We start from the raw sequence: 27,315 nt of genomic DNA, 5'->3' as shown, positions 1-27,315 counted from the left end.
ACTAGGTTAAGCAAAAGAATGTTTTGCTTATGGTCCTCACGGTTGAAGGGAAATAAAGCCAACAGCACCCATGTTGTTCAGTCTTGGCAACATCAAGACACTGCAGGGCTTTAACACAGAAGTAAAGGTTAAATTCCTGAGAAAGTTACGATCAAAACTGAAGTTTCTATTGACTATAGCTTAGGGATACAGAATCTGCATTTTTTCTAAGACACTTCATCAAGCCTACAACCTTCTCTGAACTAGCTTTCAAGCTTTCTTTTTCTAACCTCTGCCCTGAAAGGAATAGGCAAACTTACTTTTGTGTTCATACCATATTTGTCTTGCATATTTGCAGTTGGTTCAGTTATGAGACAAGGAGGAGCTGTAAGCAGCAGCCATAGTCACATAACTTCTCTTACTAAGATAAGATTTTCTTACTAGTCTCTTTTTTTTTAGGAGTCTTTAGTGTCTCCCAAGATAGGGCAACAGTTAAAATTCAGCCTGTGAGATTATGATCTCAGATAAAGTTCCCTTCCTACAGTCCCTTCAAGGTTTTAGAGGACATTTTGTGGTGGTATTTTTCGCAGACTTGGGAATTGTGAGCAAATGGAGTTGCTCGGTTTGTTTTTACCACAGTCAAGGAACAATTCTTTGAAACAAAATGCAGTTGATCCATAGAAACATATGACATCTTCAACTTCTCCTCATGGAAACTAATGAGTAAACTCTAATTACTGTTTAAAATAGGCTCAGGAAGGCTACAAATTTTTTAAAAGTAACAATGGGGATAACATTCAACATGACAGTAGAAAGCTTATTGGCAGGCAGTGAGATTATTTCCAACGGCAAACAGATCAGCTTCCAATTCTTGTCTGTAATTTAGGAACTGATATCAGAGATCACTTAGGGTGGTTTCCACTTTTATGCAAGACTTGCTTTCCAACTAGCCTTTCTCATTAGTATACTTCATGGATTACCAAATTATTATATATGAGTAGTCTAGTCATAGTCAAAGTTTGACTTCACATAAGCATACACAGAATACTATGACACATCTAAAAGGTTGTCACCCTTGAAGATCTAGTACAAAAGGTAAGAAGTGGCCTCAGATTACTTTTAATATTAATTTTAATATTTCCTTACTACTTGAAAAGTGTACCCTTTTGTATCAATTTTGCTTGAGAAAAAGATTATTGATATGAAGTCCAAGTATAAACGATGTGTGAAAACAGACCATGGAAACACGTACTGTTCAAAATCACATTGCCCAAGAAATATTCCAGTCTATTAAACCAACAACCTTGTAATGTATATCTTAAAGCTTACTGAACCGTTAAGAGGTTAGCAAAGTGAAAATATTGTCAATGTTGCATTACAGGATAGTCACCATGTTGCTTACTAAAATGCCAGATATAAATTTGTTGAGATGTCAGCTGTCTTCTCTCCTGCATAGACTACTCTGACATTCAATAAGGTATGAAATGCTGCTCTTTAAATCACTAATGGATAACATGAAATCACCACTCTAAGTAAATATCGGAAAATGGTAATGCTTTAATAGCTCAAAGTGCTGTCAGAACCAAGTATGTTATATGCATGGTCAAGTTATAGGTACAGCAGATTTCATAATGCAAAACAAATGAAATCATTAAAGGCATGTATGCTTCAGTGTCTCTTCAATATTTGAATTCCATTTCCAGAAGACCATTTCCAGAAGAAATGCAAGGCTTCATATTTTTCTGATAGAATATATTCTGTTGTCAAGCATCCAATTTTGTTCTGCAATATTTAGTAAGAACATATGGGAAAAAGACTTAAAAGACTGGGTTACTTAAAAGAATGGGTCAGCACTACAGAAGTTAATGGAATTTCAACAGGAGTTGACTCAAGATGTAATGCATCATATGAATCAGAACATTAAGAATGAGTTTTTACAGTTTTCCAAAATAAATCTTACATATCAAGAACATTAAGGTGTACAACAGCAAAACAAAATCCAGTGTTTCATACTTATTCAAGCATGTACAGCAAATTAATTTCTCAAGCTATATGTGAACAAACACAGCCTAGTTACTACAAAAGACTCATTTTCAGGGGAAAAAAGCTGTTGACTAGTTACCAACAATTCATTACTCACAAATACATTTAGACCTTGAAATGATGGCCAACTCAAACTACAGCAAGTGTACTTTATCACTCATGTAGATTAATCATCTTGCGTTTGTTGGTTTTTGTCTTGGTTTTTATTAAAAATAACAGATATTTTAAAAAATAATGATTTACAAAAATACTGATAATGGCTCACATTTCTACCACCTCAATACTTTCCTCTTCTTTTGACCTTTTCTACCATTTCGGCAGTATCTTCAGTAGTTTTTGAGTAACTACATGCTGCTCAGGCTCCTTTTGCATAAGATCCCTTGACAATATGCTCTGACTCAGTTTGCTGATATATTTCAAACTATTTACATCCGAAAGCTTCTGGTTCTGTGAAATGGTTGAAAAGGCTTTTTTAAGGCCCACATCAGTATTGGTGGTTTCTGTTTAGTTTTTTCTGGAAATAGCACCGCTTCAGTTTCAGGGGTAGGAAATCGTACTCTATACACTTCAGGGTAAGATTTCTGAAACTAGAAAAACACATCAATTTAAATGAAAAATTCACTCAAACTTGTAATATAAAAAACTATTGAAGTGCAACCTCCATCTCCAGAGCAGGAAAATGATTATTTATCTAAAGGACTTTCTATACCTCTGTATAGAAAATTAGGTGATATCTTCTAACATGGCTTGATTCATCACTGTACCCCTATTCCAAACAATTAAGAAGTTTGAAATCCACAAGAGTACCTACTATTTTAAATCTCAGTATTTCTCTAGAGGACTACATGTCTAAGGCTTAATAAAGCTTTTTAAGTTAAAATTAAAGGAGGAATTAATTAATTAAAGGAGGAGTTAAAAACTGTGGAGGAATTTTTATTTACTTGCTTCAGCTGTTTCTTCTTATCTTTCACAGATATTTCTTTATTCATTGCAATTTCTTCCAATAAAGCTGCCAGTGGTTCTTCAGAGCCAGTTGCCCTTTGGTATTCAAATTCATCTGTACTGATTTGGTGACAAAATGATGGAGGAGGAATAGTTGCATCAGTATCAGCTCCAGCATATTTTATCTGAAGAAAGAGTAAAAAAAAAAAAAGCAGCTATGTTTTCTGCAATAAATCTGCAAAAACTGGCTTAATCAAATTGACCACCTGAAGTCAGTAAGTAGAAAAGATATGGCATAAAGACCCTAAACTGTAACTCCTATCTCCTGCACTAATTGAGTGAGTTCTAGTAAGTCAAAACACATGACACAAAGGAAGCCTTTTTAACTCTTGGAATAAGTTAAAAGTTACTTTTTCAGTAGAAATTAAAGAAGGAAGAATTAAAAAGCAGCTTTGAACAAAACAAAATATGGTATCAGGAAAAAGAAAGAGTTATGAAAAAGCTGAGCAAGTAAGGATGGCTCTAAAAGAAAATCAAAACATTAATGGAAACACTTTCTAACCATTAACAGTTTTCCTCACTACCACAAACATAGTTTGCCCATTCCATGGAGAAGATAGTGCTGACCAACAGGAAAACATATTTTAGAGTTCTTGTCTCTAAACCATTCAAGATCTGCTTAGTTTCATTTAAATATATAGTTATGGTTGAATATCAGCAGTCAAAATTAATTAGCTCTTCATAAGCTAGCAGATACAGAACAAAGTCTTTAAGAACTGCCGAACTTCGGAGCAGAAAGGATAAATTTGATCTAGAAGCACAGAGACATAAGAGGCTTTTTTCACTAGATACCTACTTGGACTCTCTGGAGATGTACAACATGTTCCTCTATAGAAGATTTTAAGGCAGAAGGAACACTTAAGATCTCTTGATAATTGTCCATGAGAAAAGATACTAGTTTAGCAGCAAGCAGTTCATCCAAGTCCATTTCATCCTTTGAGCAGAGAATACAACGGGAAAACGCCTGAACCATCTGAGAAAAAAACCCATCATTATTGTATATTTTTCTGTTTGGGGGTGGGGGCTAGGGAATCAGAATGTATTTAAAAAGTCATCTTTCAGAAAAAAGGTTTTAACAGCACAATACTTACCGTACTTCCAAAACATCAATCTTTAAAAAAAAAAAAGTATTGTGTACAGTGACTTTATCTGAGTGGACTGAAGATGGCTTTTGCCTCATATACATAATCTAACACTGACTTTAGACTTATAATGGCTGAATTCCATTTTATTCTCAAGACTTTGTCAAATTGCCACTTCACATGGCTTTTCCAGTTAAACAGAGCACAAATATTGCAGAGGTTTTAAAAATAACACAGGACTTTAATAGAAGTTAAGCACCAGAGGGTAAACTTAATATCATTATTTTGAAATCATCAAACCAAATTTCAGGTCCAGCTCACTTCATGTAGTCTCATACTCAAGCATTCAGTTACAAGAGTTTTCTGTCTGTGCACCAGTCACTTCTAACATTAAAAGCACAGAAGGCAATCAAGGTTTTCCATCATGTACCGTAGACTACACTGCTGAGTTAAAACTTAGTACAAAATACTTGGAATGTAAAGGATTCACTTTTAAAAGTAACATTTAGATTATAACATAATTATTTTAATCAAAGACCATTTACAGTTAGTTAATTAAATAATAACGTTAGCAGGCACAAATTTAATTATTTTAATCAATCATAGTTAATAAAAAACTTAATTGCTATGGAACAAATTTAGATTTATGCATGCTACTATAGGTTTTTTTATGGAGTGGCTTTGCAGCTGAGTTTTCTGTTGCCCTTCTTGTAAAAGACTTGAAGATTAACCAAAAGAAATACATGTTCTTAGCCAGTCAGAATTGCTAAGTTATCCCTAATAACTTTGTAATAAAATACTATTGCAAACATCAGTGATAACTCTACAAGTACTCTATAGAAAGAGCATTAGCAAAAACTAGGGCTTTGTCAAAATCTGATTAAAATTACTTTCAGAGATTTCTGCACTTAAGTGATGAAAAAAAATTAGTACTGAAATAAACTGGTAGGAGGTTTGTTTTTTTTTTTTAAATGGCTGAAAACAGGTAAATCAAAACATTCAGCTACGTGTTTCTAACTATGATTGAAACAGGCAATCTGTTTCTCTCACACTGTCTGCAGTGATAAAGAACACCAGAGACCTCATCTATTGTTTGGTTGGTTTTTTTTTTCTACTCAATAGTGAAATCAGTGGTGATTTAACTTTGAAAGATAAGGAAGCCTCCAAATTCTGAGCATATTCTTCGTTTGCTCACAACTTAGCAAGAAATCTCAATTTGTTCAAATTCATTTCCACATAGCTAGAATAGACAAACTGTTCTTCAAACAAGCAAACTGTATTTTTTATACACTCTCCAGTAAGAATCTTTTATCTGTGCTACTCCAAAAGCCTTGTCTAGACCTTTTGCCTTACACTATACGTACCAAGGTTCTGGTCCTCACTGTTTCAGAAAGAGGTGGCAAATCCTTGTTAAAGCTAATTCTTGCCATCATCCTCACCAACAGCTGTAGTCTTTTCCGATTTTCTGGTGGCAGCAGGAGACAAGATATCTGAAGAGCTTCTACGACCTTGCTGTGTTTTTGCAGCAGACCTGGTTTATACAAGATCAGGAGATTGGGCAATATTTCTCAATTATATATTTTCATAAAATTTAACATAACATTTCTAAATCTGTCTCCCCAAATTCCTTTCCTACTCATTCAAGACTGCCTTAGAACTCCACTCCCCAAAAGAGTCTAGGAAGATACCTCTAGAACTGGACTACTAGAACTGGGCACCTTGTTTAAGTATTTACAAGATTTCCTTCTAATGCATTGGGAGATATTACTAACCATAACCAACAACTCTAGATATTAGTAGACATGAAAAACTACAATGTTTTGGTTCATGCTTTGCTCTTTTATAACCATCAGCTCTAAACACAACTGAGATGTATGCACAGCTGTGCAACCACATAAAAAAGTTAAGTCTGGGGCAACAATCAGAGAATCCAAACAAAACATGTGTTTATGCATCAATGACAGGTATGACAATACTGACATGTCCCTGTCCCTCACACCTATAGAGTTAAATCTATGACTAATTCTACTTACAAACTCTTGAGAAAATACAGAATGTGAGCATGGCAGCGATATTTGAAGACTGGACAGGCACAGTAGAATCCGATAGTGGTTTAGGTACCTATAAAGAGGTCTCACCACTGAGATGTCATCCTCTTTTGGGTTTCTAAGGCTCAGTGAAGGAAACACCTACTACACAGTTGCCTAAATAGCACTAGTATCAGAACAAAACAGAAGTCAGGAGCAAAATATCTGCATGACTGAAGTCTAACAGTAATTTCTCTTAAAAAAGAAACAAGGAAGATGACAAAGAGATACACTTTTTTTTCCATAGGATTATAGAAGCTGGAAGAGATCTCTGGAGATTATCTAGACCTCTCCCCCTGCTCAAAGCAGGGTCATCTACAGCAAGATGCCCAGGACTATGTCCAGTCAGCTTTTTAATATCTCCAAAGAGGGAGATTCCACAGCTTCTCTGGACAACCTCTTCCAGTGTTTGACCACCTTCCAATCAAAAAAGCTGTTTTCCTATGTATAAATTAGGTTTCCTGTATTTCTGTTCGTGCTCATTGCCCCTTGTCCTGTTATTGGATATCACTGATAGAAGCCTGGCTCCCTCTTTACTCCTCTCACATCAGTCTTTTATACACATTAATAAGGTCCTCCCTGAGCCTGCTCCTCTGAAGGCTAAACAGTCGCTCCTCTCAGCCTCTCCCCATATGACAGATGCTCCAAGCCCTTAATAACTTTTGTGGGCCTCCACTGTACTTACTGACTAGTGATGACGAAAGATCTCCCTCAACCTGCTGGCAATGCTTTTAAGCTAAGGATGCTGCTGGTGATCTTTGCCACCAGGACACTCTGCTGGCTCACGGTCACATTAGTGCCCACCAGGACTGCCAAGTCCTTCTCAGTAAAGCTGCTTTCAAGTCAGTCACCCACAGCATGTGCTGGTGCATGGAGTTGTTCCTCCCCAGGAGAGGACTTGGCATTTCCCTTTGTTGAACATAATGAGATCCTGTTTGCCCATTTCTCCAGCCTGTTGATGTCCTCTGCATGGCAGTACAACCCTCTGCTGCATTAACCGCTCTTCCCCATTTTGTATTATCTGCACACTTGTTTAGGGCACTCTGTCATTGTTTAGGACTGAGCGTCCCACCATCCAGGTCATAATGAAGTGTTAACCACTACTGGCCCCATTACCAGCCCTGGGGTACTCCCTACTGATTGACCCCCAGCTGGACTTTGTGCCACTGATCACAACCCTCTGAGCCCCGCAATTCAGCCGATTTCTGGTCTACCTCACTACCCACTTATCTAGCCTGTACTTCCTCAGTTTGCCTATAAGGATGTGATGGGAGACAGTGTTGAAAGCTTTACTACAGTCAACATAAACAGCATCCACTGCTGTCCCCTCATCCACCATGCCAGTCAATTCCACACTGTGTAAAAAGTGGAAGCTGTTTGTTATTAAAAAAAGAACAGTATTGTGCAGTAGTAAGTAGGGCAGGCAAAACAGATAGTATTCCAAGAAATGGGTGGTAAAGCACTGTAGTTAATTTCATTTTCAAAGCAAAGCTTTTTCTAATTTCAAAGGAAGATTTGACAAGCACAGTAGCGCATATGTTTAGAAGTGGCCCTGAGAAATAATAATTAACCTTAAAGAGATTTGTACATAAAGAATCATTATAACCTGTGCAAAGAGCAAGTTTAATCTTACTAAGTTAGTAAAATATCTGATGATCACCGACACCTTAGTCCTATTTTCTTAGCTATTCTGAAAACTAATTTCAGCCAACCTCTTGGAAGAGAAGTGCTCTAGACTGTCTTCATTCAAAAACAGAAGCAAGTGAGGCATCTTGATATGGTTACACAAGTCACCTATGATTTCTGTAAATATTTCTCAGGTTTTAAGAGGGAGCTTTTAGACATGTACAAATTGCATCACGGCTGCCTCAAATGACTAAAAATATCAACACTAAGTCTTCCACTAAACAGAAAACTTATCCACTGAACGAAGAAAGAAGTCCTGTAATCACTGTGGAAAGCTTGTGATTCCCTGAGGGTAGCAATATGAAAAGTCAAAGACTCAAAAACTGAAATCTTGGTTTATAAATGTCTTAAGATTGAGAACTATTACCAATTTAAATTTATTTTCATACTCCATGAAAAAAAACCCACAGAAATGCAACAGCAGACATGGATCTGCTTTTCCATATTTTGTAAATGTACAACTTGCTAAGCAATTACTGCTTTACAGGCAGCATTCAGTACTAGTAGTGACACTTGTTACAAATTGGTATTCTGTGGAGTGTGCATTATCCTCTACATTTACCTACAGGTTCATAATGGTCTGTACATTAGCCTCATTGTTAAGACTTAATTACATATTGAGCAGAACCCAAAACTTTCCCCTTTGTCTTCCAGCTGAACCCCCAAAAATCCCTTCCTCCTCCTCCTCTCTCCCCACCCCCAAGAATCACAGATCAAATCTCAGAAGAGAGTCTGAGTGATTAGAAGACCTCGCTACTGAAACTACAGATCAGGCATCTCTGCCTTATATTTACTTATTTTCTTACTACTGTTTCTAAGTAGTTTTGAGTACAAAAAGGAGAGTTAGGCTTCACCACAGGTATGCTGGATTGTCTTCTTGAACTCCCTCCACTGGCTAGATAGGGAGCATAGTCTTGAATTATAAAAAAAGTGGAAAAAAGGCACCTGGGGATCATCTTTCCCAACTCCATTCCCCAGTCGGTGAGGATGCCTAACTCAGGTATCCCAAATCATCCCACTAAGGCCAAATGCAGCCTTTTAGCCACTCAAATACCTGTTAGGTGTCTGGAGGAGGCTGTTTAGGCAAGAATTCTAGAGAAATGTGACATTTTCAAACATACACTGCGAGTACTTTAAAGCAAATTGTATAAGTATGAAGATGGAAAACAAACTAAGTAGTTCTTGAAAGCCTATATTCCCATGATTATTTTGTGTAAATCTATTTTTGTTACTAAGGAAGCATTCCATATTAACACCTCATTTTTTTGTGAAAGAGACCACAAAATGATTTTTTTGACTTTTTGAAACAGTGCACGATTTCCATCCATTTCCACATAAACACAGGCATAAATTCTTTCTTCTCATTTTTACATCTGTGAAATACTGCACAATGAAATTCTTAAAACCTAGAAGATGTGAAATACAATGGAAAAGAAAACAGAAAGAGAGTATGAAAAGAGAGGAAGACATTTTAAAGATATTATCAAGAATATCTGTTGTCTAAGAAAAATAAGTCAGAAAAGGAACTATATTCAGTTTGAAGCAAGATTGTCAACTAACAAAGTATAAAAATACTAAATTCCAGAAATAAAAGTGTTACTCTGAATTCCTTTTTCATCCCAATAGTTTATTAAAAGCAATGTTGTTCTCACTTAAAGAAGCTCAGAAAAGTGACATGCTACAAAGCACGCTTATTTTTCAAGTCAGTTGTTCTTTTCTGAAATGTAATCATAAAATGTAATCAAATATTTTCACATTTACTGTCTTTCGGTATGCCATCTAGAGCTACAGGATAGCTGAATTTGATATAGCATGAACCCTTAAAAAGTTATAGTTAATAACTAAACTATTGTTTCTTTAAAGCACTAGATTAGTTAGTCTATTTTAAGTCTAAGCATGAAGGATTTCAATTTCCTTCAGATGTCATATTGCCAGTGCTAAAAACAGTCCTTACAGCCCTAATCCTTTTTAATCCATACTTCAGTCAATTACTAAAAGCTTATGTGAGTTTTTAAAATGCTTAGGCATTTGTAAAAAAAGAAAAATCTGTTAAAATGCATCTGTTAGGTGTGGCAGTGCTAAGCAATGAACAGAGGCCTTTAAAAATTATAAAGACAAGCAATGGAAGACTTCTGAACTAACGTGATCAAAAAGACACAAGAATAAAAATGCCTTGTGATATGAAATAAATTCAAATATTAAACTGTTCTCTATGTAGAATGGACAGGACAGGTCCTAAAGAAATAAGCTGTGATACTACTTGAGTATGGTAAATTAATTACAGGAATTTAAGTCAAAAGAATAATTTTTTCATTACATCTCAAACTACTTACCTAACACACTAACAAAAACATCAAAAAAATGAAATGTGAGAAGAGGTTCTTTCATCTGGTCAAAGTAGTCCACTATAGTTTTGAAGACATCTCTTTCAAATCCTGAGTAAGTAGGCTGCTTCAAATCTGAGCAGCTGGGCCCTACAAGGGGGAGAGAGTGTTAATTTGTAGCCACCAACCAGATTACTATTTTCTATTCCAGCCAATAAAAATGCAATGTCAAGTAGGAAAAAAAAACCAAACAACAACCCAAAACTTAGACTCATTCTTCAAAATATAAGTGAAATTGTATTGATCTATTGAATTGATCTATTTCCAATAGGTCTATTGAAAACACATAGTGGAGGAAAAATATGAATAGAATAGTTAAACCTTTATATACTTCATTGAAATAAGCTGCACAGGCAGGAAAATATATGCTGCCTGATCTTTTCCAACTTTGTTTAAGGCAATGATCAGAAAAAATACTGTGAATATAAACAGGATTTGATAAAGCAGTAAAGGCACAGTCAGTTCAATTGATTTTTACAGGCGTGGGTTGTTTTTTTCTTTCCCCTCCTGAATTTACTTACAATTAGCTAGACATTTCATTGCTGATAATATCCAGTGAGGTAGTTCTTCTGCACAGGGGAGAAATGGACAGAAATTAAAGGAGAAAAACCTGAGAAAAATGTTAAAGCAAAGCTGAAAATTCTTTAAGAAGTTCCTCCTATATTATAGTAGATCAACTCATTGCAAAGGCAGGGTATACCTTAATGTAGGATCTAGCTTGAATTATATCTATACTTTAGTACCTCCAGTACTCAATATCAACCAGTTATGCCTACTGCTCTTACAACTCAATCAGCAAAATGAATCGTATCTCAAATCCTTAGCCTGCCCTGCAAAAATCAGCTACACTATTTCAAGCTACACCTTCATTAGTGCACTACAGTGAAGTGTTTACTTTGCACTGAAGATGATGAAAAGCACTCATGCATTCAGTTCTGTCATTTCTGCAAGGAGGAAGTTAATACCTTGAGGTGCTCCAATTGTCTTTAAAATGAACGTGTATATGCTCTGGAGGAGGTTTCATTCACAAACCAAACCAGGTTCCAATCTCATATTTCACTTCTCTACAAATCTTGTGGAAAACATGGTGGCAATAATATTGTAAGTGATACATCACAGCAGCAAAGATGCTTTACATTCTCCCTGATGTGCAAAGCAGCTTTAAACACGGTGCTAGTTTCAAAACACATTGACTGAAAACTCAAAACTGAGAAATTTTAAGCATCTCTCAGCATACATTTTGATTCTTTCCCAATTTTTAATACAAATTTCCCTCATGTAAACACTCCAGTTCAGGCAGTTAAGAGCTGGGCTGACAAAGCCAGCTTGAAGTGAATAATATCCCTGTCTTTATAAATGAAAAGATGTTGCTCTTTCACCTTCATCTTTCAACCCTGCTAAAGCAGGAATACGTTTAAGAGAGTAAATATGGAATAAACACCAATACTTACTATTGGGATATCAGAGGACAACAATGGCATACTTTGTAAAAACTCTATTATAAATGTGGTCATACAAGTATAAAGATGTTACGTGTTAGCATAGATTAGAACTAATACTTCTTATATATTAGTAAACTACAATATAAAAAAGTTAAATGAAAACTTCTAAAATACTCACTTGATTTGTCTTCTAAAGTGACAATGCCTTGCTTATTGACATTGTATGCATTTTGGACTATATGCTTTGAATTCACAAGTTTTGTGTCTAACACTTCATCCAGAGAATCCAAACCCAAGACCTTTTGTAATCTGTAAAAATACATAAACACATAGTTCATACATCATCTAATCTGAAAAAGGCAAACGTAGTATTAGGATAGATACAATTCTGAAAAAGAGACCTCTCCATTTCATAGAATATCTCAAGCTGGAAGGGACCCATACGGATCACCGAGTCCAACTCCCTGCTCCTCACAAGACTACCTAAAACTAAACCATATGACCAAGAGCATTGTCCTGATGGTCCTTGAACTCTGACAGGCTTGGTGCTGTGACCACTTCCCTGGGGAGCCTTTTCGAGTGACCAACCATCCTCGCAGTGAGGAACCTTTTGCTAACGTCCAATCTGAACTGCCCCTGACGCAGCTTCATTCCATTTCCTCATGTCCTATCACTGGTCACCAGAGAGGAGATCAGCACCTCCCCCTCCGCTACCCCCCTGAGGAAGCTGTAGGCTGCAATGAGGTCACCCCTCAGCCTTCTACTTTTCCAAGCTGAACAAACCATGTGACCTCAGCCGCTCCTCCTAAGTCTTGCCCTCAAGACCTTTCACCATCTTGGTTGCCCTGCTCTGGACACATTCTAGTAGTTTGATGTCCTTCTTATATTGAGGCGCGCAAAACTGCACACAGTACTTGAGGTGGGGCCGCACCAGTGCAGCATAGAGTGGGACAATCACCTCCCTTGACTGGCTAGCTATGCTGCGCTTGATGCACCCCAGGACACAGTTGGACCTTTTGGCTGTCAGGGCACACTGTTGACTCATACTCAACTTGCCATCAACCCAAACTTCCAGATCTCTTTCTGCAGGGCTGCTCTCCAGCCTCTCATCCCCCAATTTGTACGTATAACCAGGGTTACCCCATGCCATGTGCAGAATCTGGCACTTGCTCCTGTTAAATTTCATACCGTTTGTGATTGCCCAGCTTTCTAGTCTATACAGATCTCTCTCTAAGGCCTCTCTGCCCTCAAGGGAGTCCACAGCTCCTCCTAATTTAGTATCATCAGCAAACTTACTTAATGTACATTTGATTCCTGCATCCAGATCATTTATAAAAACATTAAAGAACACATGCCCTAAAATCGAGCCCTGGGGAACACCACTGGTGACTAGCCGACAGCCTGATGCAACCCCATTTACTGTAACCCTTTCAGCCTGACCCATCAACCAACTGCTCACCCAACATATTAGGGACTTGTCTAGCTGTGTGCTGGACAGTTTATTTAGAAGGATACTGTGAGAGAAAGTATCAAAAGCTTTGCTCAAATCCAAAACCACCACATCTACTGGCTTCCCTTGGTCAACTGGATGGGTGACCTTGTCATAAAAGGAAATTAAGTTGGTTAAGCAGGACTTTCCCCTTGTGAACCTGTGCTGGCTATGACCAATGACTGTGTTGTGTCTCAAGTGTTTTTCAATAACTCCCAGAATAACCTTTTCCATAATTTTACCAGGCACTGAAGTGAGACTGACAGGCCTGTAATTACCAGGATCTTACTTCTTACCCTTCTTGAAAATTGGGATATTTGCCAGCTTCCAGTCGACTGGGACCTCTTCAGACTCCCAAGACTGTTGAAAAATAATGGAGAGAGGTCCTGCAATGACATCGGCCAGCTCTTTTAGTACCCTGGGATGAATCCCATTGGGCCCCATAGATTTATGTGCACCCAGCTGGAGCAGCAAGTCTCGAACAAGTTCAGGGTCACCTGGGAATTTATCATCCCCCCAGTCACAGTCTTCCAACACAAGGCTCCAGGGGTCCCAGGGCCCATCATTGGTGTTGAAGACAGAGACAAAGAAGGCATTAAACGTCTCTGCTTTGTCTACATCCCTATTTGTGAGGTGACCAACTTCGTCAAGCAATGGACCATCGTTATCTCTGATCATCCTTTTGCTGTTAACATATTTTAAAAAGCCCTTTTTGTTGTCCTTCACAGCACTGGCCAGCTTGAACTCTAATCGAGCTTTGGTTGCACGAATTTTCTCCCTACAGTGGTGAACAGCATCTCTGTAGTCCTCCTGCATCGCCTGTCCTTGCTTCCAATGTCCGTACACTTTCCTTTTCTGCCTAAGTTCTAGAAGAAGATCCCTGCTCGACCAAGCCAGCCTTCTGTCCCACTCGCTTGACACTTTGGAATTGCCTACTCCTGTGCTCTTAAGAGATGGCTTTTAAAAAGTGACCAGCATTCATGGACCCCAATACTTTAAAAAGCAGATTCCCAAGGGACCTGCCTAACTAGCTCCTTCAGCAGCCCGAAGTCTGCTCTCCCCATATCCAGGGTCAATGTTTTGCTGGCAGTTTTTCTCCTATCACCAATGACTTGAAACTCAACTACTTCATGGTCACTGTGACCAAGACAGCCCCCAATCACCACTTCACCATGAGTCCCTCTCTGTTTACAAACAAAAAATCTAGGAGGGCACCTTTCCTAGTGAGCTCCCTTAGTACCTGCACCAAGAAGTAATTTTCAACATGCTTCAGAAATTTCCTGGACCTGTTTGTGTCTGCTGTATGATACTCCCAGCTGATGTCTGGGAAGTTAAAATCACCCATAAGGACAAGAACAGTTGATCTAGAGACATCCCTTAATTCCTTGTAGAACAATTAATCGGTGTCATTGTCCTGGCTGTGTGGTCAATAGTAGACTCCCACAACAACATCTGCTTTATTTGCTTTCCCCTTCATCCTTACCCAGAGGCTCTCAACCATGTCATCGCCAACTGTAAGCACCATACAATCCAACCCCTCCTTTACATACAGTGCCACCCCCCAGCCTTGCCTGCCCTGCCTATCCCTCCTGAAGAGCCAATGGCCGTCCATCATGGCACCCCAGTCACAGGACTTGTCCCACCAGGTTTTGCTTATGCCAATGATGTCGTAGCTCTGAGACTGGGCCAAAGCTTCTAGCTCCTCTTGCTTATTCCTCATGCTGCATGCATTAGTATAAAGACATTTCAAATGCGCTCCAGTGTACTCAGCACACTGTGGAGCAGACCAAAGGACCTCGCTAGCACACCGTCCCTCAAACATTGGCGCGCCGCCCCCAGGCTTATCTCTAGCGAGCCTGGTTTTATCCCTTTCACCCTTCAAATCTAGTTTAAAGCTCTTTCAATGAGTCCTGCTAACTCCTGTGCAAAGATCCTTTTCCCCCTTTGAGACAGGTGTACTCCATCTGTCACCAGCAGGCCTAGTGTCTTGTAGACCAACCCATGATCAAAAAATCCAGACTTTTGCCCATGACACCAGTCTCGGAGTGAGGTATTTATCTACTGGGTCTTCCTGTTTCTTCCCTCATCATTCCCTGTAACCAGAAGGATACAGGTAGAACACTACTTGTGCTCCTGATCCCTTAACCAGTTGTCCCAAGGCCCTGAAGTCTTTCGATTGCCCTTGGACTTCTTACTGCAACTCCATCACTGCCTACATGAGAAAAATCAATAATTGATAATGATCCAAGGGGTGTACCAGGCTAGGAAGCTTTCTCTTCACATCTTTAACCCTGGCCCCAGGGAGGCAGCAGACTTCGCTAAGAAATGGATCTGGTCTGCTTATTGGGCCTTCTGTTCCCCTCAGAAGAGAGTCTCCTATGACAATGACCTGTCTTTTTTTCTTTATGGAAGTGGTTTTGACACAGGGTGTAGGCTGGCTTAACCTTGGTGACACCTGTGACCTAGATGAACCATCGTCCTCATCATTGTTCGGTGCCTCTTGCAGAGCCTTGTACCTATTATGCAAGGGCACCTGGGAAGGTGGGGTAGCCACGGAGGAGACACGCTTGCTGCTCCAGGCAGGAACTTGTTGCCATTGCCCCCTATCCCTTAAGTCACCGGGTTCAGCCAGGTGGAGAGAGGATAGGGAATCCTTCATATCATGTGTCCTGTCTGCCTGACAGGCCTGTGCCAGGGAAGGTAGGGTGCGGTTCCGGTAATCTATCTCTCTCTCAGACTCTCTGATACTCCTCATCCTACTCACCTCCTCCCGGAGCTCTGTCGCTAAGAAGAGGAGTTCCTCTACCTGGGCGCACCTCCCATAGGTGTGGTCACTACTGCCATCCGGTACTGGAGTAAGAGTAGGGCACATCCTGCAGCCTGACACCTGGGTGGCAGCATGTTCCCACCGGAGCTCTGTCTGGGCAGCTCCGTCAGTCGTGGCGGGTGCAGAGTTTAGAGAGAACATGGCTTTCTGCCCGGTGGATACTATTGCTCCCTGGTCAAGCTGGCAAGGCTTCAGCATCCTTCCTGCATGCCCTTCTACGCGAACCGCTGTGCCATGTCCTGTTTGTGATGCTCCTGGTTGCTAGCACTCCCTAAGGGCTTCTTTTATAGGCATGGGGGGCTTGCCAGCTGTTGTTCCTGGCCCCTCCTGGGTCTCATCAGCCGCTGCAGCGTGAGCTGTAGGCTCCCGGCAGGTATCTCCGCTCCCCTGAGGCTTCCCCGGCTGGGGACCCCCCCACGCCCCGTTTGCCACACTAAAGCGCTCCGCTGCGGATCGTGCTGGCACCAGAACTGCTTGCCTCGGCATCAAGTTTATTACATGGAGATAATGGGCTAGGTTTAGATGAAAGTAATCATTAGTAAGGCCTCAACTGTGCTGTAAAAACAGCTAATGTATATTATTTTTTTGTTCTGCATAAAAGTCTAAAGCAATGCCTTTAACTTTGCATAGGGTATTCCTTTTAGAAATAGTAAAGAATATCTGAATCTCAAAGCCTTCAGCACTCGATTAGCTACTCCATTTCTTATCTCATATGAAGTATTGTACTCGTCATTGAAAGGTTTCGTGGTATCACACTTCTACAGAAGTGCTTCTATTTCATAGGGATGAGAAAAAAAGAGAAAGACTGAGGAAAAAAGTGACTAAACAAGACAAAGCCCACACAACAAAAGGACTTGTATAACACAACAGGAAAAAGTCAAAAGGTATTAAGCACAATAAAGTTTCTTTGCAAACTTTATTTACTGAATTCGTTAGCCAAATAACAAGCAGTATAGTTAGCTTAGCCACTATGGCTTTGATGGCAGTGATGAAAAGTGAGTGGGTGAAATTACAAGCATTACCGGAGAAAACAGACAAGACTATTACCTACTACACAGTTTTACTCTAACAGCAAATGACTCACAAGTATACTCACCGTGACAAAGTCATGGATTTCCATATCTCTTCTATATTTGCTTGTGTTAGCTCTCTGCGGAACACAAGTTTGCATGCCGGTACTTCCCCTATAGCTATACTGTGTCGCTTGTACCACATCTCAGAGTTCTGAAATCAGAAAAAACGCTCCTCATTAACTGGTGACTTTTCAAGTATTAAACAATATATTTATAGTACAGCATGCTCCCTATCACAAGTATTTTAAATATTCCTAAATTCCAGGAAGGTCTCCAGGATGCAAGTGAATGTGGAGGTTTCACAGACTTAGAGCATCTTTTCTCAGTTACTTAACTTGTCCAAAGCTGAAAAATTATGTTTGTCAGAATAGCCACTGAAGTTCAGGAGTCAATGGCGTCTAGTCCTGTGTTCAGATCTTCTCCATGATTAGAATCAGTTCAACTCACTTGTTTTCAAATACTACTCTAAGATTAAACATCTGCTTATGAAAAAATTATTGGAGAATTATTACATGAGATATCAAAGACTGATATTCCTCCTTGTTCAGCATATATTGATCATAACTAAACATTAAGTTCATTAGCAGGTTCTATACATGATAACAGTAAAAGCAAATAGCTATGGCTGAAGACACCTATCAGATCTAGTCCACCATGATAAAAGAATGAAGTAAAGCAGAGAGTGCAAGAGATGTCATCCTTTACTCAACCTTCACATCCAAGCTCGATGCTTGAAGATTGTCATCAATGTGTCGATGGGTGGACACACAATACAGTTTGTGTCAGCAGCATACTTTCCAAGACAAAACTCCTAATTATTCCCAGTTCTTTGATTTACATCACAGGGCAGTCCTAAAGCACATTAACAGTATTCCTTGTGATCACAACCAAACCACAAAATGCAGTCCAGGAATGAACTTAATTACTCCAAGCACTAATCGTCTGTCATTCCATGACACTAGACTAGAGCTAGTTTGAAACAAACAGCATCCCCTTAAATTACTATCTGGTTTTCCACATCAGTATTTCACTACACAGACCCATGCCCATCTATCCACACACAGCCAATAAGTGCTCTGATTGATGCTGGAGCCATTTAAGGTGCCACCACTTTCAGCTACCTGTCTACTTCACCATTCCAGTGGAAGCTTGTCGTAGTTTAGGCCCAGCCAGCAACAAAGCACCGCGCAGCCGCTCACTCACTCCTCCCCTCCCTGCCCCGGTGGGATGGGGAGGAGAAAATACAACAAAAGGGCTCATAAGTTGAGACAAGGACAGGGAGGGATCACTCACCAATTATGGTCACAGGCAAAACAGACTCGATTTGGGGAAAAAGAAATCAATTTAATTTGTTACCAATCAAATCAGAGTAGGATAATGAGAAATAGAACCATATCTTAAAAACACACCTTCCCCCCACCCCCCCTTCTTCCTGGGCTCAGCTTTGCTCCTGATTCCTCTACCTCCTCCCCCTCCCCAGCAGCGCAGGGGGCAGGAATGGGGGTTGCAGTCAGTTCATCCCACATTGTCTCTGCTGCTCCTTCCTCCTCAGGGGGAGGACTCCTCACACTCTTCCCCTGCTCCAGCGTGGGGTCCCTCCCACGGGGGTCAGCCCTCCATGAGCTTCTCCAACTCAAGTCCTTCCCACGGGCTGCAGTCCTCCACAAACTGCTCCAGCGTGGGCTTTCCGAGGGAGTCACGGCCTTCTCTGGGCCCAGCCACCTGCTCCGGCGTGGGGTCCTCCATGGGCTGCAGGGGAATCTCTGCTCCACCGTTAACCTCCATGGGCTGCAGGGGGACAGCCTGCCGTCTCACCACCGGCTGCAGGGGAATCTCTGCTCCGGCACACCTCCTCCCTCGCCTTTTTCACTGACCTCAGGCTCTGCATGGTAGCTTCTCTCACATCCCTCTCCTCTCTCTGTTGCAGCTCCAATTTAGCAGTCTTTCCTTCTTAAACATGCTATCACAGAGGAGCTACCACCATTGCTGATTGGCTCAGCCTTGGCCAGAGGCAGGTCCGACTTGGAGTCGGGGAAGCTTCTAGCAGCTTCTCTCAGGAGCCACCCCTGTAGCCTGTCCCCTGCTACACAAAACCCCGCCACACAAACCCAACATAAAAGCTACACCTTTCTATAAAAGAGCAAGCAGAAAGAAAATTATTCCTTTGCCTCAGGTACTTCAATTTACAGTCCACTGTATTAACCAAATCTGCCAATGTAAGAAATTTTGAGCTATATTAGACTGTATGCTGTTGCATCCGAGTCAGATGTATATAGGCAGTCTTTTGCTAACTTTTTTCAGGCCAGGATGCTTGGATGGAAATTTAGAGCAGACAGTTCGAGGCTGTAACATGTCAGAAATGCAGCAGATACTTGCTCAGTAACTAAAATACTCTGTTCTCTTTACTTGTCTTTGGCACTATCTTTTCTTTCTTCCCTCTTAATCTTCTACCTACTATTGAAGTTCCAAGGACCATGCTTTTTCCTCTTCAGAAGCCTGCTGTACATGAAAGGTGCACTTGATCGGCACATAAGTAATTGGATTACAAATACAGAATAACCATTCATTCAGGACCTCTAGATGTCCAACAAAATGCTAGGAGCTACTTTTCCAAACAGACTATTGATCACCAAGAAATCCAAGGCTAGTGTCCTGCACTGATGAGCATTAATAAAAAGGCCAAAATTATTGAAGAAGTCCCAAGAGTTCACAAAATACAAGAACACTCACATACAAGATACACTGGAGGAAGGTTTTAGAATATACGTAACTCCAGAAGCCTAGGCTTTTAAGATGTCCGGGTGGCAAGAGTTGATACAATTTTGGTTTACTAATAAAAGCAACAGTTTTTTCAACAACTTTACAAAGGCTGGATCAATCCAGGGAAGTATGGGGCAGGATGATTCTCCAAGCTCACAAAAGGTAACAATGAAACCAGGACCACTTCTCCTTAGCCACAACATATTCCTTATGAAAAAGGAAACTGGATCACTAACAACCTCATAGCAGCTAGGAAGGGAGTAATACTGCATATATCCTGCTACATGAAATGTCTGAATAAGAGTTACAGTGTAAGTGACAGTAAAGTAACTATTTTGTCTTGTGGTATAATAAATACCCTACTGGAATTTGAGCAAACTGGAATGCAAGCATACTGGCAAATACAGCCATGCTGAACTTAGGATGCTCAGGACATCATAATCTGTAGCAGAAAGAACACTCAAAGCCAACATCCCCTGCAAATCATTAAGAACAACCTTACTTCACATGAGTTTAAACTAAAAGTATTTTGCATGTAATTTTATAACCGAGTATTTTGTGCCACAACAAAGAGATCATTAGTTCAGTTTTGCTTTCCAAATATGCTTATGTCTGGGGAAATGAAAACTGGATATCTTACCATTGTGACTGATTTCACTGGGATGTGTTCTTGGGAAGTGCCAGCCCTTGGTTCATTCCAGTCTGGAAATTTAATTACTTCCTTTCCACATGAAGGTTTCTTTGGATATGGCCTCAGCGGTGAGGAAGGAGGAAATCTACAATTAGAGAATATTTTTAATGCCTCTGAACTCCACCCTGTTCCATATTTACCAATGCAAAACTGTAGTAGGCCTTCACATGCAAAAATACAACAAATGCCCTGGACATTCACAGTGCAACTTAGTTGCCTGAAGACTGGTGTTGAGTGACACATAAAACATCCTAAGGTGTCTTGTTTGGCCTCCATCTGCTGCTCCAGAAGAGTTCAGATCCTTTGTACCTCCCAGGACATAGCTGAGCCTTGGGTGAATGTCTGATACCCCAGTGCATCTGAAATAGCACCAGCTGCCTATGCATAGACAACTGACCCAAGTCTTCACTAGAAGACATTGATTCTGCTGAAAAAGCTGTGGGTAGATTTTCCCAATGTCAAGTGCACTGCTAGCATGCATCTCCTAAAGCAAAGCTACATAACTAATTCACATGACTAATGCTTGGATTTAGTTAGTGTGCATGCAAGTGTCCACACAAAGTTTTGTCCACATTACCATGTTCTTCTGTGTTTACACGCTTTCTATGCGAAGATTATATCCTGCAGTTCTTTTCTGGAGTCTTTTTCCAGCTGGTTATGCAGGAAACTCATTCTTTTTAAGGCATTTCAAGAAGTGGCTTGAAGAAATTAGCAGAAATAAACCCTAAGCTAGCCCTTGCAGAAAACAAGGAAAACAAACTATCCCAGATCACATTGAGCTCAGTCACATCTCCAGCTTGACCAGAATTAAATTACTGCCAAACCTACATCAGAGCATGTACAAAGGAATTAATAGCAGCACATCAGAAAGACAAATCGGTTCGATAGTAACGTATCATCAGACTAGCCCAGATCAGATCTTGTCTACCTGCACTCCTTGGTGTCGTGGTTTAACCCCAGTCAGCAACTCAGCACCATGCAGCTGCTTTCCCCTCCCCCCTCCCAGTGGGGTGAGGAGGAGGAAAGGAAAAAAGAAAAGTAAAACTCGTGGGTTGAGATAAGAACAGTTTAATAACTAAAGTAAAATATAATACTAACAATAGTAATAATGAAATATAATAATAATAGTAATGAAAAGGAATATAACAAAAAAAGGAGGGGGGGGGGGAGGAAAAAGAACAGTGATGCACAATGCAGTTGCTCACCACCCGCTGACCGATGCCAGAGCCGCAATCCGCGCCTCCTGGCCAACTCCCCCCTGTTTATATCCTGGGCATGACATTCCCTGGTATGGAATATCCCTTTGGCTAGTTCGGGTCAGCTGCCCCGGCTGTGCTCCCTCCCAGCTTCTTGCACACCTGCTTGCTGGCAGAGCATGGGAAACTGAAAAGTCCTTGGCTTAAGATAAGCGCTACTTAGCAACAACTAAAGCATCAGCGTGTTATCAACATTATTCTCACACTAAATCCAAAACACAGCACTGTGCCAGCTACTATGAAGAGAGTTAACTCTGTCCCAGCCGAAACCAGGACACTAGGTTTTAGATGCTGAGATTCCTGATGCTTCAAGAAATTGCGTCAGCCTCACTCACTCTTTTAATCAGAATGTAAAAGACAGTTATGTCTGTGACCATGCAACAAGAGCTTGTACACTGCTGGATAGCATGCATTTATACCCTACCAGAAAGATTCTCATGCTCAAGAAATCCTCAAGTTTTCTCTAAAATTTCACCCCATCCTCTCAAGGCAGTTCTAACATTTAATTAGTTTTGTATTGCAGTTTTGTTAGTCCAGTAGGGTTATGCTGCATGAGTTAAACACATTATGGTTTTGACCACACACACTGAGCCCAACCGGCATACTCCACAAAGCTCTTCAACAGAATCTTTGCAACACAGTGAGATATCACTTCCTTCGGGCAAACTCTGAGGAGAAGTAATAAGCATCTTGCACTAATCCTGCAAGACTTACTCTGCCTTTTAAAAGTAATCCAGATTACATTGCAGGTGTTCAGCTGTTAAGTGTTCTCAACTATTTTTCAGCTATTCGTTATTTCTTAGAGTTTAATGTTAAAACATCTACAGCCTTTCTTTCCTTTGCCTTACAGTATTCTCAAAGGTTCCCTGTTTTCCCTCCAGTTCTTCACAATTTTTAGCTTTATGTCATTTGCTGCCCTGATTCTCAATCAACCAGTAAATGAATGAGTTGTTACAAGCAGAAAAAGGAGGTGCATTCTGCTTTTTCAGGTAGCATTACATCAAGATCTAGGTAGAGTCAAGTTTTTGGACGAACAATGAAAAGCCTCTGATTTTATGATGAACAGAATAATGTTGCCTCAAGCTAGCAACAGAGGAGCATTCCAAGGTTGACATGTCAAGATTGGCATGGTTTACAGCCAGCAACACTAGTTTTAGGAGTTTATACAAGGAGGAAATAGAGATATCTGTTTGCATCCAGGGCAATGGATAGAGAACAGGGTCAACTAACATTGGTATCAATGGTACAACAAGTACCACAGCTGAATTCCCAGAAGTTTACTAGCAATGCAAGAGTACTAAGCCTTTTACTTTTGATACAATTGCTTAGATTCCAAAAACTGTAAAGCCTGACAGCTTCCAAAACTGTAACTTCCCATTTTTTATTGTAGACTACACTGAGCCAGTAAGTCAGGACACACAGACAGATAATCTTTGCTATTCTTAGAAGCCACACTAGTTCTTGCCTTCACATTTAATACTTTCCCAGTACTCTCAGGCAAATCAACATTTGGCAACATATCTTTTGCTTACTCTGTGGGGTGAACAAGAACAGACAACTACACTTACATGTGAAGTTAATGAATGACACAACTGTGCACCACAGTGTACTGTTACAGTAAATTAACACAGGAATTTATAGAAAATGTATGAAGCATATCAAGGTTTCCAGAGTAAGCACTGTCAGTGGAATTAAAAGCGACTTGTACTGCTACCCGTATCAACACAGTGAGAAACGTATTTACAACGTAACATTAGAAAAGTCCACCAGAGGGAGCTGCCAGGACATTAAATACATGAATAAGGGTGGGCTGGAAAACCGATATTTAGCTCCATAAATAGGAGAAAAGCATGTTTTAATAAAGCCAAACACCAAAACCAGGAGTAGCACACATAGTTTATTTATGCACCAAGCCCAGTGGGAAAATGCTGGCTCCAATTCAAGATGCATGAAAGGCATGCAGTTTTAGTAAAAAACCTGTTCAATTAGTAACTTAGTTATCTTTTGAATGGGAGGTGGAGAAAGAACATCATTAAGGTAGCTATAACAAACGAGCTCACTTGTCCAATAGCAGATCATTAGGCAGAGCACATAGAAAATGAAAAGCACAGAAACATTTCACTCGACCAACTTCCACAGCCTGAGGCTTCCCACAGCCTGCAGCTCAGGAAAGTCATGGCTGAAAATACAAAGGAGAAAAGAACAAAATAATTTGAATGTGTCAGGATGCCAATGCAAAACAAACAAACAAACAAACCACAAGCACACAAACACAACAAACCCAAACCAGAGATATAGCATAACACCAGCGGTTACCAAAACCCATATTTAATCTTTGACAAAGAGTCAATGCCCAGAAAGAAAGGAGACAAAGTACTCAACACCTATGGCACCAGAAAAAAACCTGCAGGTAGTGCTATCCTAAGAAGAACAGACAGAGCAGGACTGGGCTAGGAACATACCAAACCAATAAGACACCTACCTCCATGTGCTCTATCAGCACCTAACTGCTTCTTTAACTCTGTTTAAACAAGTAAAAAGCCCACTCCACACCACTTCTTTACATTTAACCTTCTCCAGGCCTAAGTCAAGATGTAAGATCCCTTGCAGCTCTTCTTGTCTTCCATGCCTGTTTTCCAGCCTGAACTAGTCAATGACTAGGTAAACTATCACAATATCTTGCCCTTCTATAGCAGCCATAAGCAGATGGCCAGAGAAGAATTTAAGAACAGGACAAGCATACATGATACTTCCTTAGCATCCTTTCCCAGCCTTCGGTCACGTTCAGCTCACAGACTGCAGAGCTATATATTGTTTTGAGATACTTAGCAACAGACTTTCTTGGGTGAGCTTCTCAAAATATCTTCAGATACAAGTCCTTTGATATGCTTGGTCCTTCGAATTTGAGTCCCAAATTCTAAAGTTTACCATTTTCCTTGATTAATTGTTACACGGAATTCCGCTTTACAGAGCTAAGTTTGGAGAGAACATTAAATTTTTATTCCCCCCAATTATTTAAAATTTCTTCCATTAAAGTTGATTAAATTTGTTTGAGTATTTAACTTATTTGGCAGGGAAGCTGTAGCATTCAATGTTGTTTCCTTCAGAAGGCAGGCTAAAAAACAGCTACCACTTTTACTGAAAGATGTCATGCAGTATCATAAAGAACAAGTTGAATTGGTGCTAATTTGGTACTGGAATTAAACACAAATCTGATCCAATCTGACTGTAAATCAACTGAACTGCAGTGGAACAAGTTTAACGTAAACCACAGTTCTTTTATAAGAAAGTATCTTGACCCAAGTTTGTTTATGACAAAATAAGAGAATTACATCATACATACCTCTTACTTTTAAAGTATTCCAAGTTAATAAATAAAATTAGGAGAATAATGAACTGCATTTACAGCATAGGTGTACAGACTAGGCAGCAAAAAAGCTTAGGCACACTCTACAGACAAACTAGCTAAGATCATAGGGCAAACTGAAAAATTGACTTCATCCACATCAAGTGGAAATTCAGTATTACATACGTTTTCCCAAAGACAATATTAAGAAATCATTACCAAAAAATTAATACATAAAATTTCTTTCAGTATATAATAATAGATACAATAAGTAGAAACATAGCATTATTGCTGACCTATTTTCCCCGTTGCTCTGCATGGAGATAGCTCCCATTTCCTCAAAAGACTCACCATGATATAAGTTACAAATCCATACTTAAGGTAGTGGTCATTTTTACACTACTTTTTCACGGAACAGGACACTACAAAATGGTACAAATTCAGAACCTGCAACTTCTGGACACCCAAACCTTAACTGAAACTACAAGAGGTCAAAGAACCCACTCCAGTAATGCTAAGCTTTCATGACAAAGAAAGTTCTTTTCCTCTGTCAACAAGTCACCACTTGAGAGGCTAAACCGGGATAAGTAAGCAAGCATCCTTGAGGATAAGCAAATAAAACTTTGTCTCTTTTAAGACAATTTCAATCTACAACCCAAGGAGTATAGAAAAAGGTTACATCATGAATGACTTTTAAATTCAGCAGGTCTTTCTCTTCTCTCAGAAGGAGTTGAAACAGCATCCAAAATAGTCAGGGGGCTGGGGGAGAGAGAGGACAACTGGAGTTGGATGCTCAATGGCATCCTCACTTCCATCCATGTCTCCTTGATACACTCTTCCAACACTGACAAACCCGATGTCTACCAAGAGCAAACAGAACTTGCTACCTTGTAAAAGCTGCAAAAGCTTTTGTTAGTATTCATAGAATCTAATTGAGTAAAAGTGCCCTTCAAAAATATTTAAAAACAAGCAAGCAAAAAAAACCCCAAAACACCAAGCCAAATGTTAAATCGTGACAGTTCCCTATCACTAAAGAAAATAAAGTCTTTAAAAGGAAGGGTGGGAAGACATATTAACACCTTTTCAAAGGCATTCTACAAAAACATTTGTAAGACCAATGCACAAGAATTATTACTCCCTGTTTCCAAAAACCAAAATTTTTCTGTCACCGTATATCAGTTTACCTATATAAGTGGCCATCATCTTGAAAGTCCTCTTTGCCCCATCTTCCTTTAATATCTTCAATAACATGATTTTTCAGGAATTTTTTAAGCAGCTTAACAGTTTGATTGCGAGTCACTTCTGGGCCAAAGTTTTGATTCGAGCCAAGCAGTTCATGTAAACAGTCCACTGCCTCCGAGGCTTTGAAGCAACGCTCGTAGCTTTTGAAGCGACACCGATGCTTCCGTAAAGGCATTCCAGCACGAAAAAGTTCTATTATCTCGTTCCACTAGGGAAGAAGAACAAAGCAAACAGTTACGGGAGCTCTTCTCCTACAAGCATTTTAGTTGTACAAAGCGAGATCAGCATGCAGCCAGATCTGAATGCAGAACTACATACTTTTTTGATCATCTGCATTTACAAGCACACTGAAACCTAAAACAATGATTTAAACAGTTGAGATCTGAGAACAAACACCAGGTTTAAGAAGCTGAAAGATCTAGAGCCCTACTATACTTCAATACTACCTACGGCTCTACGGATACAGCTTTAACCTCCCCTTGGCTTTTAACTTGACAAAAGGCTGGACTAAAGCTCCACTCTGCCGAGCTCTGCCGCCGAGTCACGCAGGCGCCCGGCTCCAGCCGCCCCACACAGACTCAGCGTGGAGGAGCACCAACACCTGGACGGCGTTTGGGGACCGCCCCGCCGGCTCCCGACCAGGGACGGGCTGCCCAAGACAGGCCCAGGGCCCGCCCGGGCTGGCGGCGCTCGGCCCTCAGGCCGCGGAGACCCAGCCAGCGGGGCAGGCCCAGGTGGCCGGACGGCCTCAAGGCAGCCGGCCCAGTACCCAGGAGACTCCAGAGAGTCGCCGTCGGGCACGCAGGTCCCACTCGGACGAGGTAAGGCTACGCGAGGGACAAAGGCGGGGACGGGGCACCCCAGCCCAGGGGGGCACTCACCAGCCGGTGGCGCGGTAGGCCGGGGCCGACGAGCCTCAGCTCCAT

The 27,315-nt window shown here is 40.5% G+C and overlaps 1 protein-coding gene across 2 annotated transcripts; it reads right to left on the bottom strand.

Annotated features, from left to right (window-relative positions):
• Positions 1–1,540: 1,540 nt before the first annotated feature.
• Positions 1,541–27,315, bottom strand: DEPDC1B (DEP domain containing 1B). 2 transcript variants are annotated; one of them, XM_050913251.1, is made up of 11 exons: positions 27,271–27,315; positions 26,332–26,597; positions 20,495–20,630; positions 17,118–17,245; positions 11,884–12,014; positions 10,785–10,832; positions 10,213–10,353; positions 5,471–5,637; positions 3,821–3,997; positions 2,964–3,149; positions 1,541–2,609 (listed from the first exon to the last, which is right to left on the bottom strand). In XM_050913251.1, exons 1-11 carry the CDS (start codon positions 27,313–27,315, stop codon positions 2,448–2,450), a joined length of 1,587 nt encoding a protein of 528 aa, XP_050769208.1. In that variant the 3' UTR covers positions 1,541–2,447. The 2 variants fall into 2 exon arrangements, with proteins under 2 accessions (XP_050769208.1, XP_050769209.1); XM_050913252.1 differs by lacking the exon at positions 2,964–3,149.

The sequence above is a fragment of the Gymnogyps californianus genome, chromosome Z (assembly GCF_018139145.2).
Source record: "Gymnogyps californianus isolate 813 chromosome Z, ASM1813914v2, whole genome shotgun sequence".
In the NCBI taxonomy this organism is placed as follows: domain Eukaryota; kingdom Metazoa; phylum Chordata; class Aves; order Accipitriformes; family Cathartidae; genus Gymnogyps; species Gymnogyps californianus.
The sequence above is the reverse complement of the archived record's forward strand: the minus strand, read 5'-3'. Positions and strand labels throughout refer to the sequence as shown.

Excerpts from the sequence above, each read along its gene's own strand:
- DEPDC1B (XM_050913251.1), bottom strand. The coding sequence starts at position 27,315 with ATGGAGCTGAGGCTCGTCGGCCCCGGCCTACCGCGCCACCGGCTG. Across the intron at positions 20,631-26,331 it reads GATGATGGCCACTTATATAG|ATTTCCTCCTTCCTCACCGC; the intron begins GTAAACTGATAT and ends CTCTAATTGTAG. Across the intron at positions 10,354-10,784 it reads AATGAAATGTCTAGCTAATT|GGCCCAGCTGCTCAGATTTG; the intron begins GTAAGTAAATTC and ends TCCCCCTTGTAG.